Genomic DNA, 21,794 nt, shown 5'->3' with positions numbered 1-21,794 from the left:
ATGAAAAATCGACAACAACCTATTTCTGAAGAAACGGGGCAGGAACCTGCTCATTATGCAGGTTTATCTTGACGGTGTCATCTTTGGTGCAACAGATAATTCTCTGTGTGAGGAGTTTAGAAAGATCATGGGAAGTGAGTTTGAAATGAGCATGATCGGGGAATTAAATTTTTTTTTGGGTCTACAAGTTAAGAAAACTCCTAAGGGCACAATTATAAGTCAGGAAAAGTACATCAAAAAACTTCTGAAAAGGTTTGATATGGAAAGCTCAAAAATCATTGAGATTCATATTGCCACTACCACTCGTATGGACCTGGATGAATCTGGTACTCCTGTGAACGAGACCATGTACAGAGGCATCATTGGGTCACTCCTGTATCTCACAACAAGAGACCAGATCGTATATTCAGTGTAGTATTATGTGTTAGGTTTCAATCCAATCCAAAGGAATCTCATCTGAAGGCTGCCAAGAGAATCCTGAGATATCTCAAAGGAACGCAAGGCCTGGTTCTCTATTATCCCTCAGAAGACAACTTTGACTTGATTAGGTATGCTAATGCTGATTATGCTGGTTATCTAGTGGATAGAAAAAGCACTTCTGGCATGACACACTTTCTGGGATCGTGTCTAATTTCATGGGGTACGAGGAAACAAAACTCAGTGGCTCTTTCAACTGCAGAAGCTGAGTATGTGGCATCTGCCTCTTGTTGTGCTCAACTGTTATGGATCAAGCATCAGTTAGAGGACTTTGGTATATTTTCTGATTGTGTATCATTACCGTGTGACAACACCAGTGCTCTTAACAAGGCAAAGAATCCAATTTAGCACAAGAGAACAAAGCATATTGATGTGCGCGATCACTTTCTTAGAGATAATGTTGAAAAAGGACTTATCTGCATGAAGTTTTATAGCACAGAAGATCAAATTGCAGATATCTTAACCAAAGCACTGAGCAGAGAGCATTTTGAAATAAATCGATTCCACTAGGGTTGATGAAATCAAGATGAGCACCTGGACCCTCAATGATTGGCTATGAAATAAATGAACAGGTAAAAAGGCTAAAAAGTGTTTTCTGGCTAGCTCTAACTCATTTTTATACCGTTATAGGTAGACACGCATGGCAATTACAGAGCAGACAAGAAGTCAATGGTATTGCATGTTGGTAAAAGGATGCGGCTCACATTTACAAAAGTAGTTAGGGAACCTGGTTCTCGTGACACAGATTAGTAGTTCCTTTGTACTCTCATGCACAAATTTTTAACGGCTGAGAAAGTGAAACGTCATTAAAATGTCAGTTTCTCCTTTTTTCCCTTTTTGGAACCCAAGAGTCGTACCCGTTAGTAAGCAACCCGTATATCCAGAAACATTAATACACATTCCAACCGGCCCCTCACCCTCCTTAAATAAAGCCAAAAGGTGTCTTTATCACCACTGTTCACATCAAAAGCCAAAAAACCCTTTTTCTCTCAAAACCAAATACTCTTTCTTCCTACTACAAAACCTCACCATGTCTAAAAATCTAGAAGCCTCAAATCTTCCAAATGTCGCCCCCACTGTGTCTCCATCTCAAGAAGCACAGGCAACAGAGTCTAAGTCTCCCATGTCATCTAATCCAAACCCCCAAACAAGATTCTCAACTACCCTCTCCTTCTTCTCCAACCCAATCAAGTTCTGGTTCTCATCGGAGTCGCAAAACTTCGAACCCAAAGAGGTTTGTGGTTGTGACCTCTCCCTCTATCTCGCCGAAAAAAATGGCTGAGGGAGAAACAGTAGAGGAAGATGAAAATCAGGAAGTTACTAGTCGGCAAGTTGAAGAAAGCACTGAGGCACAACAGAGTGCGGTTTGTAGTGGTGAAGAATCAGAGTCGATTACCCCAAATCTTGACTTGAATGTTGTCAACCCTACAGGTAATACTCTTCATGTGCTTCTGAATCTACTTTAGAGTTGAATGACAAAGAGGCCATAGAGAATATGCTGTTAATAGCTACCAAGGGGAGTTTAGTTGGTGGTTATGAAGGGGCTTCTGAAACCATTGGGTCTCAGGGGGGAAGGTGACAGTCTACGGGTAGAGGGTAGGGAACTGATGCCTATTGATAATCAGGCACCTGAAAGTACTACTGGGGAACCACATGAGGGACCTGATCCCTCAGCCCAAGAGGAGCCCTCTGCTCCTACTTGGGATGAAACCCCTTGTTCTTCAAAAGAACCCAGGTCAGTACTGATCCCGCTCCCTCTCCGCATTTCGATGCTGAGCCATTAACCATTGTTATTCCTGAGATGAAATCTCTCTCTGAGAAAGAGAATGAGGATAGTGAGGAGGATTATGACAATATCTCTGTTGCTAGTTTTATTGCTGCTAGAAGTAGTAGGGCAATTCCCAAAACTCCCACTCCTAAACGACCTACTACTAGGCTGTAAAAGAAGGAAGCTCTTAAATCAGTTCTGAATAAAAATAAGGAAGAAAAGAAGAAGAAGAAGAAGAAGAAGAAGAAGAAGAAGAAGAAGAAGAAGAAGAAGAAGAAGAAGAGGTTGGTTAAGGGTAGAAAGTTAGTAAATGAAAAGGTAGTGCCTCCACCACTTGTTGTTGACGCTGATGACGAGGTGAATGAGGAACCCAGTTCCTTAATTCGTAAGTCCTATAAGAAACCTACTGTTCAAAAATCTAGGAAAGAGTCCTCTATGAGAACGATGGAGCTTAGCAATGTTGAAGTGGAAAAGTCTAGTGAAAAGGTGGCTGAGGAGTCTGGTAAGAAGGTGTCTGAGAAATCTACAGAAAAAGGGAAAAGTGTGAGAAAATCTGTGAAACGGAAGGCTGGTGTAAATGAGGAACTAGGTTCCTCCAAGAAGGCCAAGGTGGGTGTGGCCAAGGATGAAGGAAGAGAAAATATAAGAAACCAAAAAGTGTTGTGGGGCAGAACATTTGCTCCTGACATTCTTGACATGACAGGGATGCGCCAACTGGTTGACATCTGTGAATTTCAACAGTGGACACATTTGTTCACTACTGAGAGCCCTAAGGTGTATAAGGTGGAGGTGCGCAGTTTCTATGCTGATATGTTTACTGTAGAAAATAACAACATATGCCTGAAGGTGAATGGTGTTGATTTTGTGATGGATGAGGTTGTACTGGGCACGATTCTGGGAGTGCCTACTGGCGGCATATCATCTATTGAGGGGACTTACTCATCAAACTTCAGAAGTGTCATTTTGAAGGATGATTCAGTACAGCATGGGGGACGGGTACATAATAAGGCCCTCCTTCCCGTGTACCAATTATTGTTCGAGATGGTGAAAAAGGTTTTGCTCCCTCGTGCAGAAAGGCGTTCTATTACGTCATGAGCAGACCTGATCCTCATGGAAGCACTGGATGCCTACTCCACTATAAATCTGTCGGGCATTATGATTGAGCACATAAAGAAATTGGCAGATTTTAAGGATGGTAATCATGGGCTGCCCTACGGGTTTTTACTCACTAAGGTATTTGAGTTTTTCAAAGTTCCTTTGGGAAAGGTTACAGTGGGTACTCGCAAGCAGACCTTCTCCAAGACCACCTTAAAAGAGCGTGAGTGCATCGATAAGAAAGGAGGGGTTGGCAGCAATTCCACTATCTCTCAACTGATTGAAGCTCAGAACATTGCCAATGAAGAGACAAGGAAGTTGAAGGCACGGAATGTCATTCCTGAGGGACAGCTTAGTCAGGCCCAGGAGGCACCTGGTTCCAGCAGTACACAAGGAGCAGAGGTTGCCCGTCTGACCGAGGAAAATGATGTACTTAGGAAACAAGTCGAGGACCTGAAGGAGAGGTTTCTTAATGAGCAAGTGCCATAAAATGCTCGAATGGATATTCTCCTTAGATCCATTGCCTCTTCCTCTCTGCCTCCCCCTTCCAGTGCTCCTTAAAACCATTCCCTTCCCAGTGTCCAGTTCAAGCTGTCTGTCCTCTGTTTTGATCTTTTTGATGCATTTAGTGGCTGGTGCTTTTTCTGTTGTTTTATTTTGTGGATGCTTATGTAACAAATGGTACTACTAATTATGCTCCCTGCATATTTCCAAATTAATGAATATCTCGTCCTTTTGCTATGCATGCCTTGCTCTTATGCTCTGTTCTCCATCATGTTTATGTGCACACATGTGGCATGAGTTATGCTTGCTAGACTTCTTTTTGCTTATTACTTGCTACTAATCTTTTTATGATGCCAAAAGGGGGAAAATATAATTAAGGGGTAACAGGTTCAGGGGGAATACAGGAAATATTTATGGTACTCTGGTTCTCATGGGAAATTTTAATTACAAGTTTGTCATCATTAAAAAGGGAGAAATTGATAGGATATGTGCCCTGTTTTGTTTTGATGATCTAACAAACTTACATGATAAGAATCAGATAGGGAACCTGTTTCGCATCCTCAAAGTGCTCAACATCAACAAGTGTCAAGTCTGGGACATGTTCCAACATCCAGAGTCAAAGAAACAGCAGATGGAACGGATCGACATCAGTTCCCTAGCTGTCAGTACCAGTCAACTTTCCACATCTGTAAAGTGGCTGTAATTGTGCCTCTGCACACACGCAACAGTGCAAAAAAGTGGAGCAGTCACTTTATAGGGAATGCCCTTGTACCATATATGCTTGCATCACTCAAGTGATGTCACTTGTGTATTATTAACATGAAGCAAAGAAAAATCAACACTTGCATATTCCAGATTTCATTAAGCTCTCTCTCAAAGTGTGTCGCGGACTTGCAATTGATTTCCATGCTTCAAGAACAAAAAGCAACATAACGAATGACCAGTTCCAGTATTGTATCATCACATGTCCCTAGTTGTGTTGTTCTTTTGTTAGTGTGACTTAATTATAATTCCTACTTAGCTTAGCTAGAAGCATCATGTAGAAAACAAATTATAAAATCATAAACCCTGTATTTGTGTCTTGGCTAGAGTTAATCGAGTTGTGAACTTTGTAATAGAGCTATTACAAAGAGGCTTGTAATAGAGTTATTACAAGTAAGTGAGGGATTAAGGTTTTAATTCCTAAGTTACAATAGGTTATAATCTGAACTTGCTCGGTTAGTGAAGTTAAAATCCTACAAGTATAGATCGTGATTTTTAATCGCGTGAGCTGGGAGTTTTTCACGTAAAACTCTGTCGTGTCATTTACTTATCTCTTTGTGTGTATTCTGTGAGAATCCGATTCTCTATACAATTTGGTGGACCCTCAGTCTCTATCAATCTCGTTCATCCTACCAAAATTCTTAGCGATAAAATACTTGAGAGTTGCTGGTCTATATATTAAGCCAAAACCAGAAAAGCTTAAAAGTGTATTGTTTCCAAAAGGAAGCGCACTTTTGAAATTCTATCAACAATAATTAAACGTTTCACACGTACTTACATGGGAACAATTAGTTGGAAGTTTCGTGTGGCTACGTTGATAGGAGTATTTTATTTTCTAGGTGTGTAAAAAAGAGAATTACCAACGTGTTGTGTTATTCAATTGATTTATATTTCAACACGACACAATTGCTCGTGTTATGGTCCTCTTTTTACGTGGTTGAGGGTTGGTGTTGGAGAATAATTTAAATAAGTCACAGTGTGCCATTAAGAAAACAACTAATGGAGTACTTTATTAGTAAATTACCTAATTGCTCGAGGAGGAAAAAAGAAAAACAATTCTCCTAATACTTGACTTCAATGACTAGGAGCAGGGGATCCTAGAAAAATGGGTGCAACATCTCATTCCACTAGAGATATTTTTCGCTTTGGGCCTGGCCCGTACGGTTTTAAAATACGTTATTAGCGTTTAGGTCATGTCTACTTATATACGGATGAAATTCAAAAATAGTTATATTTACAAGTGGTAATTGAAAAATAGCCACAATTTCAAAAGTAATCGAAATTTAGTCACTTTTCATGTAAAGATAAATCTAAACGAAAACACTGTTCAAAATTCGAAAAATATTCCAGCATAATATACTGTAGTTCGAATTTTTTGCATGTGAACTTTCATCATAATATACTGGTCCAACATAATATGTTGGAAGTTCATACACAAGTGCTCCAATATCTAGTATATTATGCTGGAACTTTCCGTGTGCTGGAGTTCCAGCATAATATGCTGGAAGTTCATACATAGGAGCACCAATCTCCAGTATATTATGCTGGAACTTTCCGTGTTGCATCACAATAGTGTTTATTTTTTAATGACTTTGCAAACGCTGGGTATTTTTCAATTACCAGTCCGAAAACTGGCTAGCACGCGTTATTTTCCCCTTATATACCCAGCATCTCTCATGTGCTTTGTCGATGTGGGATTCGCCTAGGGTGTCACATACACCCCTCCCCTCCCCCCTAGGGACTCAGCGTCCTCGTTGAAGTTTGTCCCACCACCGTTCAAGATTGCATGCGGAGTGGCTCTGATACCATATGTAACAGCCCAACCCACTAATGATATTTTTCGTCTTGGGTCTAGAACCGTACGGCTTTAAAATACGTCACCAAGGTCTAAGGTCTGTATACTTATATACCCAACATCTCTCTCGTGTTTTATCGATGTGGGATTCGCCTAGGATGTCACATGGGGGCTTGAGCTCGCCATAATAAATGCCTCTCAGTATAAGATCCTTCCAAACTGATTCCATTCGGTCAAGGCAATTAAAAGATCTCGCAAATTTTCAAGCTAGCTACGTTATATCTATGCTTACTATTTTTCTAATTTGGGATCCATGACCTCATTTAAATTTTAGAAGGTAACTCTTGTATTTTCAATAAGCATATTGTTAAAAAAATCGTTCATGGTGTGTTGACATTCCGTCTAAGAGGAAAAATGTCTCAAGAATAAATGCTCGAAAGGGTGTAAAGTATCACTTCCTAGACTTCTTGGATTTAAATTCTTTAACAAAAGGTGTACACTCATTTGCTCGACTTGAAACGAGGCTTAGAATAGGACGGTCTTCTTTTTCTATAAGCATATGATATTCGAAAGGAATTTTTACCTTCCTATACTATATATGAAACTTTATTACCTTCACTAATCAAGTTTTAACTTAATTACATGGCCATATACAATTTATCAATTATATACAAATTAGTTTTAAATGGGTATCCATTTATATTAGAAATTGAATAAGGAATCAGTTATTTTACATATCTGTTCTCTCTCTCCCCTGCGCTCTCTCTCTCCGTCTCTCTTTCTCTCCTTCGCTCTCTCTCTCCATTTCTCTTTGTCTCTCTATCTCTCATTCTCTATTTTTTCCCAATTTTTCTTCCTCTGATGTTCTCTACTTTTTATCCTTTCATGTTGTATATATTTTTAATAGAATTCATCAATGGATTTCAATCGTTTTACTATAAAGTTTTAACTTAATAATTTCCTTTCATGTTGCACAATTGGTGTTCAAATTAAAATTGTCAATCAATAAATTTTGAAGATGTTTGACTCTCCACCATTGACAGCCATTAAAAAGCTTTAAAGCTTTGAATTCGAATTTGAATTTTTAAAAAACCACTATTGTTTGGATTGGGTGTTGTTGCAAACAATTGAGAATATTATTTGGAGTTTATATCTCAATTTTGAGGGTGTTAGGTGAAGATTAGACTTGATTTTGGCTGAATTTCAGATTGAAACTCTAAGAAGAAGAAGAACACATGACATACAATATACTTACGAAATTGTAGTAAAGTTGTATTATAATTGTATTCTATTGTAGTTATATATATATATTTTTATTTGAATGTTGTATGAAAGTTGAGAAATAGCTATATAATGTATGAATCATTGTATAAAATTTGTATTTAAGTTATTAATACTATCTTTTTATATAAAGTTGTTGATATGTATCAAAATTGTACTAAGAGAGAAAGTTTTGATTGAAATTTTAGAGAGGAAGAAGCACACACCACATACAAAATATATACAAATCAGTTACAAAATATATAAAATATACAAAAGATATATTGAATAAAATTTGTATGAAAATTGTATTTAAGTTATTTGATGTTGTAGATGTAATTTAACTGGGTAAAAATAATGTATGAAAGTTGTAGATAAGTTGTAAATAAATATATATTATATAATTAGTTGTATGAAATTTATTTTTAGTATGTATGTTGCTGTAAATATATCAATTTGTATTAAATTTGTACGAAATTTATTTTTAAATTTGTATGTTATTGTACCATCAAATTGTATAATATTAATTTTAAGTACAATGTATCCATTTTAGTGCTGATTTAAATAGGTTTCTTTAATTTGTGATAGATTAGTGTATTGGGTAAGTTAACCAATCAAGTAAATCGGAATACTTGACTGACCTCGCACGATAGTTATTAACCTCGTAAAATCTTTGGACAAACCAATGAACTGTTTCTTCGAATCCTCAATTCCTACGACCTTCTTACTAGGTATTGAATTTATCTCTTGAAAAAGACTATCAAACTGCAGGATAATCCGATTTTCGAGAGAGCACAATACAATAACATTGTGCATTGTTAAAGTTTCATACTTAGTGGGTAGCTTTCTTCTTGAGGTATTGAACTAAGAATTCTTCATCTGTGAGGTGAAAACGGAAGAAGGTGGAAGTTGAGGCTGCTGATCTGAGTCGCTTGATGAATCTGCACTCTACATTAACTTAGAATAAAGGATCAATTTCCTTTTATTCTATTTGACAAGAGCTAATTGCTAGATTACAATAATAATATAATAGTCGTAATTAATAACAAGAAGAAGAGTACAAACTTGATGAATTGGTAGGAAAATTCTACTTTCAGATTTCGTATCTTTAGCAGAGAGAAATGATGTGTAGTTTGTGTTTGGTACAAAATTACAGAGAATCAACTGGAAATTAGATTGTTTTACAAGCAATTAAGGCAACAGAAAAACAAGGAAAGAGGAAGGAGAAAAAAGGAAAATTGTGTAACTGAATCCCCTAATTTAAGACATTAATAATGGATTGTATATAATTTGTAATAAAAACTTGTTTAGGGTGGGTAATATAGAATATTTGAACAATTTTGGCAAATAAGTCTCATATATCACTGTTTACTTTACCAATTATTTTACGGAAATTATATGCTAGTTGTACATATTATACATGAATTATACATCGGCCGGCTATTTAGGTTAGTTTTTCTATATTTGAAAAACAAACCCTATAAAATCTTATTTAAAGTTAATTTACTAGATTTGAGATACAAGGTTAATAAAAAATCATAATCAAGTTCTTCAAATAATTCGTTTTCAATCTTGAAAATATATCTGATCCATTTAATCTCTCTCAATACATTATTGATCTAGGTAAGAGTTTAATAATTTTAATTATAAAAATTTTGCTTCCACTTAAGCAATTATTACAGGAACAATTAACATTATTCGCTAAGCAATATATGCAGGTATTTGAAAAAGAAACAATTCTTTTTTTCAAGATTAAATAATGTATCTTTTAAGAAAACATATACAAATACTAACTATTAGTAAGAAACTTTGGGGCCCTACAACTTGTGAGGCCTAAAGCAGTTGCTTTAGCTGCTTTACCTATAAGTCGCCCCCGTAGTAGGCAAACCTCAGTGTTGAATTTAGACGAATCTCACATCTTTGAGATGATAGAGCAAAACTCTGCAAGGACACTCAGTCCTTGAATGTGGTTTATATATTCGACATCCTAAGCAAATCTCACATCAACAAAAGACGGAAGAGATGCTGAGTATTATATAAAGAAGTCTAGACCCTGTAATGCATTTTAAAGCCATGCAGGCCTAGGTCCAAAGTTGACAATATCTCTAGTGGACCTGACTGTTACAGTAAACGAGAGATTTTATGCTCAGAGAAGAATACTGCTCAAATTCTGTGTTTTGATTAAATCTTGAGGGTTCGTTTGGTAGAGTGATTAGTTTGTTAGTTCGTTTAATTATGCTGGGATATTTTTTATCGGTTGTTTATTTTGGTGTATTAAAAATAACATGTATTGCACAATTTTTTTTAAAAATTATTTGTTTATAAATATACTCTCCACATGTGTTGGAAAGAATTTGGAAACGGTTTTGAAAGGACGGTTATGTCTTTATACATACTTATTCATGTATTAAAAATCGTGGTATTACTAAAGTTATAATTTGCTATGTATAAGAATAGTACTAGTACTAGGGTATTTAACTTACAAGTATTAGTTATACATAGGTTAAAAAAAATTACCAAACAAGAGATTAATATTACCAAAGCTAATACACGTATTATTTTCCCTAATACATCCTCCCAAACGACCCCTCAAAAGAAAGAAAGAGAGAGAGAATGATCACACGAAATCAACACAAGCGTTACCTCCTCCATCCCAGATAATCAGCTAAGAGATTATAGATTCTGTTGACGGAATATGATAACAAATAATCAGCTAAAGATAATAGATTCTACAAACAGGTTAATAGTTACAAGTACAAGAAGTGTATGATATTGATACAATGATAGAAGTCATAGAACAATTATTCTACTAGAGCAATATATATACACTACAGGTATTAATACCATCTGCTTGGCAGCAGTATTTGACCCCAGCAGAAATCCAAGCTTATATGGTTTTATTAATTTTTATTTTAAATAGAGGTATGTATATATTTTGGTCATCACAGAAAAGGAAAAAGATTTTACCTGTCAAGCATCAGCATAGGAAAGAAAGTGTTTCAGACAAAACAGGAAATTTTGCAATGCAACCAAAGGGAGGAGTAAGAAAGCATCAAAAAGAAAATGTCCTCAAGTTCATTTTAGTATAAAATATTTTAGCATAAAAGTTAGCTGATTTCTTATATGAGAACAGGGCAGCAGCTGACAGAAAGAAATCCTCATTACTTCAATTCAATGAGTTAAAATTTTCTGTGGAGCTATAATAAAGTTTTGTAGCTAAGTTTCTCATTTAATATAAGAGATATATATAGATATATATATTTATGTTTGATAAGACAACAAAAAGGAAGAGCAAGCAAAGGGGATCATGGAGAACAGCTAGCTCCCTTCCCTTGCTCTGCTGGATGTGTGAGTATAACTCTGAACAACGGCCGCTCTTTACATTTGCTTCAAAACTCACTGCAGTTTCTAACCTAAACCTTTTCCTTCCAACAAAACATTCACCCTTTTTCGTCCTGGTTCCTGCACTGCTGAAATCAGCAGTTAGTGTCGTTCTTCATTAGCCACTGCTGTCTCTGCACCACTATCATCTATCTTTCCGTTGCCCTCTTGTGTTTCTACTTCACTATCCACGTTATCTTTCAGAGAAGCAGTGGTATCTCTAAGAGAACCTGCACTGTCCTTTTCTGAAGAAGTTGGATTTTCAGCAGGATTGTTGCCAGTGGCTGAAGCCCCAGAGCCTGGAGGAAGGAAAACGCCAGTGCCAGGGAGTGGAAGTCGTGGTGGGGGATGCCTAGGAGGGGGTGCTGCCCATCCACCTGAGGCAGGTGGAAGAGCAACTGGTGCAGGAAAAGCCATAGGCGGTGCAACCGCAGCGGGAACAAAAATTGGCTGGATACCATTTGGAGGAGCTAACTGTGAACGAATAGCTGGAACGGGTAATACGCCGGTTGTTGGCATGGAACCATAATGCTTGGGCCCAAAAGGATGACGGATATGATTTGGTGACCTGCTAGGAGGGGGGACCCACTGGGGGGCAGCACCTCCTGCTGATGAAGAGAAACGCTGACTATCACCAGACTTGAATCTTCTTGGCTGCACCTTTGTAAAGGTCACAAGTATACGCTGCTTACGGATGGATGGAATAGCATGTCTAGCAAAATCGGTTGATTTTCCCTGCATTACAAGTACGGATCTGTGCATTTTCATAGCAGAAAGATTCAGTAGGTGATTAACCAAGAAAAACAATTAAACAGATAAAAGAAGCAAAGTGGAAAAAGAGGCAATGGAACATAAAGTGCCGTGCATATATAAGCATGTGTGTGTGTTATTTTTGCATTCTCAGTCCAAATAAGTGGGATAATCTTGATTTTGGTCTCATAGAAACACATTAATCCTTCTAGTAATTGTGTCAACTAATTGAATGAAATTTTCTGTGGCTTCTACAACCTTTAACCCTTCCCATTTGCTGTCAAGTCCATTAAGACTCTTTTCTTGTCCTAACTTGTCACCATTACACTATTGCAAGTTACTGCAACCTCAAGTTATTTTAGGAAGGGGGATGAGGATTTGTAGTATTCAGTACAAAGTAATTGGAGTAAGGGATGTTTGTGGAGGTTTGAGGAATGGATGGAAGGAACAAACGACATGAAAAGTCCGTGATATTGTTAAAACTTCTTCCAATCCCTTCAACACTTATAGCAAAAGGACAAAATCTACTCATTGAATGCAAATTTGAAGGTTTAATGTGCTAGGCAGGATGATGTAGCAACTTAATTTCGAATCAAGTTATATCAATGAAAAGCGCAATTTCCACTATACATGCACAAGACAAACTAGTAAAAATAAAACAAAAGATATAACAAACCAAACAACAAAGCCCGAGGAAAGGATTACCCTGGTGCAAAAGAGAGTTTGAGAGAGCCTCGATAATCGCCCGGATGGTCCACACCAATCATCTTACCGAAAGTCATTTCACATTCTGTCAAGAACAACATAGCTACAGGCCGCCCATACCAATAAGGCCACATATGAGGTTGTGAGTGGTCCCCCTACAATTAGAAATAATGTATCAAGTCTGCTAAGCTTTCTAAACAAAATCGCCATGACCATAAGAACTAAAACTACTGCTTGTAACCTCATTGAAGATGTCAATAGTGCAAGCATCTGGCTTCGCAGTTAAAACTTGCATAGCACTCAGTCGTTCAATAACATCTTGGAACAAGCCAGGAATCACTTCCATTTTCCGCTCTGCAAAATTTTGATTAACCCCATTAATACACAAGAAAGCAAAGATATATAAGTTTCATAAATGTTAAACATGCCTTTAAATGTTGCAAAGGCAGCTTCATCTTCAGGAGGTGCATCTGCAATGGGTAGGCCCAGCTGGATCATCTCCCTTCCGTGCCCCTTCATCGGTCTCTTTGAGACTATAAATGTCTGTGCTGCTTGTCACAACATTTCTAATCATTGACATCTATATTAAGGCGTCAGATACAAAGGATAGCACTTCAATAACAGGAATCTAATATCCAGATGTGCTTTCTTAATTCATTGCTGTTGCTCATCTTGCATTTGATGAATTTAAGAATACTACAGGATACGAAAAGAACAGTACTCAGACATAAAGTGCACATTAGAGCTGCATCTGGATGACAATTGTTTTTCGTATAAACTTTTATCCCAGTTTTTAGTAGAGATAACAAGTAAAAAGTGTTAGGCCCGAGAAAGTATTTCACATAAGATTGGACCAAACCACTCCACTTCTATTGTTTAAGGATGTAACTACATTCCTCTCTTCTATTACTACGTATAACGTGCCCAGAGAAAATGTAATTTTCAATTTTTACTACTAGTAACAATCACCAGAGAAAGCTCCCCATGCCCCACAAATACCTCAGCTACTATCACATGCTACTGACCTTTATGTTAAACCAAAGACACCAAAATGTAAATTTAGAAATAGCATCCTAATCTTTTTATCAGTAGAAATACTTTTCTAATATAATAGACTTTCCGGAAAAATTAATTTTTTACATTTTCTTTTGGATAAGAACTAGCCTAATCAAGGATGAAGATTAAGCAGATGGAAAAAAAATGGAATAATACAATGCAAAAACTGCATGATGAATATTAAAGAGACAATAAAAGAACAAAAAAATGAATTCATGATCTTAAATTTATGTAAAAGCACAACTTTTTATAACCGAGAAATACCCGAGGGTGGAGGGCCAGCTAGCCTACGGTTCGAAACTTGGTGGATAATGGGTCTATCCCTCTACCCTTCTCCACACTTTAATACTAGGCATTTTGTCTACAGTAGAGTTCAAACCTGTGTCATGCACCTAATCCACACATCACACATTGCACGTTTATTTGCTTTGTTCAACAGAAAACGGTGAACTGCGGGAAGCCTACTAAAGTTGTTTTTTCTTTTGTGGAAATTGAGCTTAATTTCGAAGTTCATCCTCAGGCGACTCAAAATTACACTATTTCTCCTGGTAACAGCAGAAAAAGTAACTCAATCCTGCATAGTCTACCGCTGACAATTCGAGATTTGCATTCAAAAGGTAGATTCACAGTAAAAAGAGCTAGCTTATGACTTAACTCTGATAAAGGCACTCTAGTAAAGGCATCCTTCGTAGTTTCCAATGATCTAGCTTCACATTCCTAGATAAATTCGCCCATAAAAAGAGTCACCCGTAACTTATCTCTATTAGAGACATTATTATTATTAGTCTCCGATAGCACGCTGACACTTTTTACATTCAGTGCTGCTGGGTGTGAGCGTAATTGGAGCGTATTTGAGCATGTAAGTACTCGTAATGGTATACTTCTTATTTATTTTCTTTGCTTAGTTAATCAATTAGATTATATCACTAATGTTAAGATATTCCATGCAACAGATCCATACCAAAAATAGAAACAGATTGGAGCATCAAAGATTGAATGACCTAGCGTATGTCAAGTATAATCGTGCTTTAAAAGCCCGTTATGACTTGCGAAGTGTTATTGATCCAATCTCATTGGATAACATTGATCATAGTGATGAGTGGTGGGTTGGCAAGATGGGTGTTAATGTGGAAGCAGAAGATGAGTTGGTGTTTGGTGATGATAGCTTGACTTGGGGTGATGTTGCAATAGCGTCGGGTAGTGAGGACGTGTTGACATACACAAGGCGACAAAAGAGACAGTCAGGAGTAATTGCAACTAATGCCTCAAACTCCCGAGCTCCACGTATTGAGTCTGTTGACATAGAAGATGAGATTGTTTCGAATATTTTGGTCTTACATTAGTTTCGATATATTTTTGTATTTGAACAAAGAAGAGAAGATAGGCTCATTACATTCATAAAAAAAGATATGAGAATTTACCTTAAGTAATTAAGTAATTGAGCGTGAGAGCCAAATGAATCGAAAGATTCATGTTTGGTTCGAGAAGGGATTATGGAATTTTGGAAAGGAAGATGAGATTGTTTCTGATGAGTCAGGGGAAGAGGAGATTGGAGGCTATAGTTCTAGTGACACCAATGAGAATCACCCTATTGAGGAAGATTATATGGAGGAATATTATTTTAGTGATTAGAAGTGGAATCTAGAATGAGTTTATCTTTCCTTATTAAGACTTAAGTTGATGATTTGACGAAGTTTTACTTCATTATAAGCAATATATATTTATTATTTATGTGTCTATTATGTTCTCTAAATATTAGATATATATATTTAAAAAATTCTTCATAGTGCGCTTTTTTTCAGTGAAGGCCACGCTAAAGCCCTGTTGGAGGCTTTTCGCTTTTGACAACAATGGCATTGAGCCTCACAACCTAACCAACAAAGACACTCACTAAGGCAATCCATCCACAATATACTTCACAAACGTCTTAGTTCCACTAACAAACCTTTGATCACTAAGGCAATCCATCCACAATATGCTTCATGAATGTCTTATTTCCCCTAACAAATCTTTGATCATGCTCAGAAATAGTTTCAAAAGCATGTCAGATACTTGGGTAACACATACCAAACACATCTAATAAATCTGCATACAGTCTAAAAGAAAATATCTTTTTGATGCAAAAAGGATATATTTTACTGAGAAGCAACAGATAAGGAAATTTTGGCAAAAGGTGCCAAGTTATCTTTCAATTAGCGAGCATCCATGTCAACATCGTGTTGTGTTTTTAAGAAGACAGTTCAGGTGTCTGTATGTGGGTCCATCACAGATGCTCCTTCAGTACAATAAAGTGCAAAAACCCAATTCAATACCCCCCCCCCCTCCCAAATACAAAAACAAAACAAAGGATAAGACTAGGACTTTTTTAGTGTCACCACCAGAAACATAGATTAAACTACTTACCAGAAAGCTGTCCCCTTCTCCCAGAAGCTCTCAAATCATTTACCAAAGTAACAAGTTTTGAAACTTCTGAACTGCTTAGCAGTTCCTCGTACAGTTTCATGCCATCAACAACATTAACCTACAGAAGACACTGCCGCATCTTAGTGTAAGAACAAAGAGATTTTAATCTTGTACCTAAGTTTTTTTTATAAGTAGGATTTCAAAAATTGCACCAAGAAGTTGCTAATATGTACAGTAGAAAAGACCTTTGGTTCCGTTTATGCAGGATTCCAACGTGTCAACAGAAGTATTTACATGATACACATAATTCAGATTACATCTAAGAATACAAAACATGTAATGTCCTAAACTTGACAAACTGTATTGCTGTATATTTGTTCTCAATTGAAATTAAAAAGCTGTAAATTTATCGTTACCGGTTTTCCATCGTATATCTCTGTAGCAACAAAAGTTTTTGGTACAACAGTAACATTCTGCTTCTCATTTGGTACTTCGCTGGATCGGGATTCATTCTCCGCCTTACAAGACCCTTAAAAAGTAAACATGCAAACAAGTACTGATTGAGAATTATAGTTAGCTAAGATAAACAACTAAAAAGGTAAACTAAGACCAAATTATTCCACACCCATCACAATCAATGTCCACAAAAACATTTACAACACAAGTAGGAAACATAATTCCCTTAATGGAAGTAGTTTATGGCTGATTAATGCAGTCTTTCTTTTTTCTATTTTTTTTTTTGGGGGGGGGGGGGGGGGGATGGATATAGTATATGGCTTATTAGTGAATTATAAAGCACGATGCACTCCTTAAAAATGCAGCTCCAACAAACAATCGAGATCTAAATCAGAACAATAAACTACGTACCATCAGAATTTGAATCACGTTTATGATCGGTTTTGTCCATTTCACTTTGTGAGTCAGCAGCTTCTATGCAAACTGAACTCTTCATTGAGCTATCTCCTTCTGGATTTCCAACCAATTCTGCTTCATCGTATATGAACAAGAAAAAAAGTGCTTTCTTAGCTTACAATGCATAAGAGAAGCTACATGACAATTACATGTTTGCAACTAAAATGATGAACAAATTTTAGTTCATAGAAATGTACTTTACTCTGATTCTCCCATTGGTTGGCGGTGATGAGATAGTAAGGAAGTTATAATGTACAAAAACAGAAAGAAAAGTCAGCCTTGCATCAAGTCAGAGGGATAAATTCCTTTAAAGTTCAGAATAATATCCATTACATGATCAAATGATTTCCTCACAAACAATCTGATTAAGCTTGATCATGAGGTACCAATGGCTAGCTGAAGCATGTAGCTTAGGGAACAATTAAAAAATAAAATGTGACTAGGATATGCCAAAATTATTTGCTAATTTTGATGTGCATTCACGTAATTTGAGGCCAAGATTATTATTAGTCCGCAAGACTTGATTTATATCGATACCACAAAATGCAAACTCCAATACTCTTCCCATTGTCCAATTGCCTTATGGATGATAAAACTATAAAGTATCTCAGCAGAAGAAGCTCTCTCTCTCTCTCTAGTCTCTACCCTCCCCCTCTCTCTCCCCTTCACCCCTCACTAACACTGACAATTAAACATCCTAGCATTATAACCTCTTCCATTCACACTCAATTGCTTGCACACATAACTGCAAGAACTTGCCTCTTGCAGTTTAACATTGAGATATCCGCAATACCCTTGCAACCATCAGTTAAACTTGTTAATTCGCGTAGCAATAAAGGCAACCTGAGTTCTGTTCTGAAAGATTTTAAAACACCTAGTAAAAACTAAAAGATTAAGGAACAGTCCCAAGGACTGCTAATGGTAGGGGTAAGGTCTGCGTACACACTACCCTCCCCAGACCCCACTCGTGGGATTATACTGAGTTTGTTGTTGTTGTCCCAGCCAGAAAAAGGTGGACCAAATATTTTTCAAACCAGGACGCAAGTGAAATGGCAAAAACTCACCTCGTTGTGGGCAGTTATTATGTGGTCAGTCTCACAAAATATTCGGATTCACAGATGATTTCACATATCCTAAAGTGGAAATTATGGTTTTTAACAAGCAGCACTCAATCTGCCTCTCCATTATTTAACATAACCCCTTACTAAATAGGTAATAGCAAATTAGATTACACTCTTATTAAGGGAAACAAACAAGCATCATTATCATTAAATGGTGATAAATCCAAATCTCCACAACCCACGAGTGCCACTTTGCTAAATCATTAATAATCACCTTATCTTGTCTCTTAATCAGTAAATAGAAAAGTAAGCAAAGATTCTGAAATTTAACACTTTCCTAATAGGTGATCAATTTCAACTTAGTAATCACTAAAGACCCTATAGAATCACATAGTCCTTCAATCGATAAATTCCCAGTAACACTCCTTTAATCACAACACAAATATAAAAGGGTTTAAGTTCTAAGCATTGGCGCTGAAAATATGTCATTTAAAAGGTAATTGCAAGCAACTTATTTACTAAGCATTCATTGGTAACCTACAATATATGGCAAGTTTACCTACTATAAAAGGTTAATAACACTGCTGTTGTAGCAGATTACTTATCATTTATTTTAGATTACTAATAAATGTTTATCAAATAGAATTACCTGCAATTACCTTTTAAGTAACCTGATTGTGTAAATCTTTTTACACTGTCAATGCATAGTACTTAAACTAAACACTTTGCAAATGATCAATTTCAACTTAGTAATCACTAAAGACCCTATAGAATCACATGTCCTTCAATCAATAATTTTCAAGTAATAGTTCTTTAAACAAAAAATACATACATCATCATATCTAATACATAAAAAAGGAAAAACTGGCAAGCATTGCCTAATCTCACCTTTCTTTTCCCCTTGCTTCACATCTATTTCTTTTTCTATAACATCAATCTTTTCGACCCCGTTAGATTTACTATAAAACTCTTTACTATTAGCATCCATAGTAAAATTATGACCCTCACTTCTCCAACCCCCTCCTCCTCCTCCTCTAGAACCCCCACTATTCCTCTTATTATTAAAACCCCCTTTTTGCTGCTTCCTCCACTCAACCTGATGCAATGCATAGATCACTTCAGCTACTGAAAAGTACTGCTGCATATGCAACACAGTGCTCCAATTCCCTCTCCTTTGTTGTACACATCCAATTACACCATCATACTCACCAGGCTGCTCACCTACTAACCTTAAATGATGACACAAAGCATCAATTATAGCATTTGCTGCAGCAAATTCACCTCTTAACCATGATATAAACCCATCCCTCTCATCACCCATAAACCACTGCTGCTGATGTGGCGGTGGTTCCACCGCCTCTCCTCCACCACCGCCGTGCATTTTCTCCGGAACTAACGTGGCATTTCCTGATTGCATTGTTAACGTGTATAGTACTATCTACTAATATAACTATATATTATTATTAATTTTTTTAATAGATCTGAAGAAAAAAAACACAAAAAGGGGTTGTTGTAAATAGCAAAATAAATATAGGAATGTTGAATTCTTGAATTTTTTAGTTACACCTAGAAAATATGGCAATGTGTGAGATGGTGCTGAGAGTGTAGATCTGAAGAAGGTCACTGTGTGACTATGTGAAGATCTACAAAGGGTTTGAAGAAGAATTTGGCTTAATGAGCACGCGTATGTTTTTTTTTCTAGTCCTGAAAATGGTGGTTTCTTTGTGGGTTTCTGTTTTTGACTCACTCTCACACTCTATTTAGGAATTCAGGTTCCTTTTTGTTTGTTTGTTTTGCTTTTTCACCTTTTTCTTTTATTTTTATTTTTATTTTTATTTTTTTACTGTGCGTTTCAACGGACCAAGATGTCAACTAGGACTAGTCTACTCTACAATGTGATTGGAGGTGGGCTGAGGGTTTTTGAGGCAGGAACAATCTAGAAGAATATTCCGAAAACTATTTAATGGTTTTTTTTTTCTTAAATTTTATTCATTTAGATTTTTGTGCGCGAACGCGAAATGTTTTACGTACTGTTCAAATTGTATTCTTATAATAATTACGTAGGAAATTAGGGAAGTAAAAGCTAGGCAGTAAAATTTTGGGTTTTCATTTGATGTTCGATTTTTACTATCAAGCTTGATTAGTTCGAATTTGTTAGAAAGTCCACTTTTGGGGTAAAATACTTCCTATCAACTATATTGCCAGAGCTTGAAAGCAAACTTTCACTATTAAAGGATGGAGGAGATTTCAACTTTTGGTGGTTATATAATTTTTAGAATATAAACCTTTGTGATAAATATAATGGTTTAATTATTATTATTCCGCGTTCATGCAGGGTCCGGAGTAATGGCGGAGCCAAATTTTTCGTTAAGGGGTGTCAAAATATATAAAAGTAAACATACCAAGAAATTAAAGGGAGTCAATACATAATATATATATATACATATAATTTATTTATTTTACCTAGCTACACAATGTCTTTTTCCGGCGAAGGGGTATCAGGTGGCTCCGCCACTGGTCCGGAGCAGGACCGCACCACAAGGGATGTGATGTAGACAGTCTACCTTATGCAAATATTAGTAACTATTTCCACGGCTTGAACCTGTGATTTATAGGTCGCACAAAAATAACTTTATCATTCTCCAAGGCTCCCTTTCGTTGTTATGCAAGATATGTTTAATTTTTTTATTGATCATGGACTTGTATTTTAATAAAGAATAATTGTGATTTTAAAAAATTTTATTAGAAAACTCCAAGTAATTTATTTCGTTTGGTATAGATGAAATAACTCTAAATAAAGTATAGGCAAAATACATAAGTTACCACCTTACCTATGAACTAAATCTCTGTTACACACTTTTTTGCGGACGAAAATAACTTTACACACTCAACCTTTTCAGAGTGTGTCTAATACACACTACTCTTGCTATGTGGCAATACGTGTGTATAACAAAAATTGTAAGCGTGTTAAATGGAAGAATTTTTGTCCCAGTTCTTACTTAAAAGAGACGTGTAAAAATTTTAATATTTGCTTTTTTAAAAAATATTTTTTTTCCCTTCACTTTTAACCTACCCCCTCCCTGTTCTTCTTCCCCATAACCCCTCCCCATTGTGTTCATTTCTGATCTTTCCCCCTTTCTCCATTTTCGTCTTCTTCCCTACCCCTTTTTTTCATCTTTTCTGTCCAAAATTTTAAGAATAACAATAATATAAAAAGGCTTTGGAAGAAATTGATTAAGAAAGTTAAAAGAAATCTATATAAAAGAATTTTATAGATTTGGGTTTGAATCTTAATTTAGTAGTAACAACTTAGGAACACAGATTTAATATGATAGGATATTAATTTGGTGGTTGAGGGATATCGGAGATGAGCCAAAAGAAGCCGAGATTTGACTGACTCTATTCGAGTGAATCAAGCAGTCATGGATCTCGCCATAACCAATTTTAATGGAGTTTTGAGTTTTGCATCCTATTTCTTGTGTTAGATTTGAATCTGGACTCACAAAGTCGTGAATAATGTACTTGCGTTCCTGATTTTGCTTTATAATCGTAAGGTGATAATTGTGGATGTTTTTATGGTGGTCGGCGTCAATGAAAATTTGATGGAGAAGAGAAAGAGATGGAAGGAGAATAGTTAAGGGGTATATTTATAATTTTACATTAATTTATTTCATTTTAAATTTAATGACACGTGGCACTATATTATTGGTGTGTGACATGCCTCACTTTTTATGAGATGCTTAAATATAAAAGTAGTGTGTATTGGACACGCTCTAAAAAGGTTGGGTGTGTAAAATTATTTTCGTCCGTAAAAAATGTATAATAGGGATTTGGTCTATAGTTGAAGGGGTAACTTATGTATTTT

The 21,794-nt window shown here is 36.3% G+C and overlaps 1 protein-coding gene across 1 annotated transcript; it reads right to left on the bottom strand.

Moving 5' to 3' along the window:
* Window positions 1–10,803: 10,803 nt before the first annotated feature.
* Window positions 10,804–19,826, bottom strand: LOC107802132 (RNA demethylase ALKBH10B). The gene is made up of 8 exons (XM_075226872.1): window positions 18,818–19,826; window positions 16,824–16,940; window positions 16,373–16,485; window positions 15,957–16,074; window positions 12,926–13,045; window positions 12,739–12,851; window positions 12,498–12,652; window positions 10,804–11,796 (listed from the first exon to the last, which is right to left on the bottom strand). The coding sequence occupies exons 1-8, from the start codon at window positions 19,344–19,346 to the stop codon at window positions 11,145–11,147; spliced, it is 1,917 nt and encodes a 638-aa protein (XP_075082973.1). The 5' UTR covers window positions 19,347–19,826; the 3' UTR covers window positions 10,804–11,144.
* Window positions 19,827–21,794: the final 1,968 nt, after the last annotated feature.

Source organism: Nicotiana tabacum, chromosome 12 (assembly GCF_000715075.1).
Source record: "Nicotiana tabacum cultivar K326 chromosome 12, ASM71507v2, whole genome shotgun sequence".
In the NCBI taxonomy this organism is placed as follows: domain Eukaryota; kingdom Viridiplantae; phylum Streptophyta; class Magnoliopsida; order Solanales; family Solanaceae; genus Nicotiana; species Nicotiana tabacum.
This window is presented reverse-complemented; position numbering and strand designations above follow the sequence as displayed.

Bases quoted from the DNA above. Each gene is read 5' to 3' on its own strand.
- LOC107802132 (XM_075226872.1), bottom strand. From the start codon at position 19,346: ATGCAATCAGGAAATGCCACGTTAGTTCCGGAGAAAATGCACGGCGGT. The intron at 13,046-15,956 runs GTAAGTAGTTTA...TGTGACAAGCAG, and splicing joins GAGAAGGGGACAGCTTTCTG to CACAGACATTTATAGTCTCA. The intron at 12,653-12,738 runs GTTACAAGCAGT...TTCTAATTGTAG, and splicing joins CTATTGACATCTTCAATGAG to GGGGACCACTCACAACCTCA.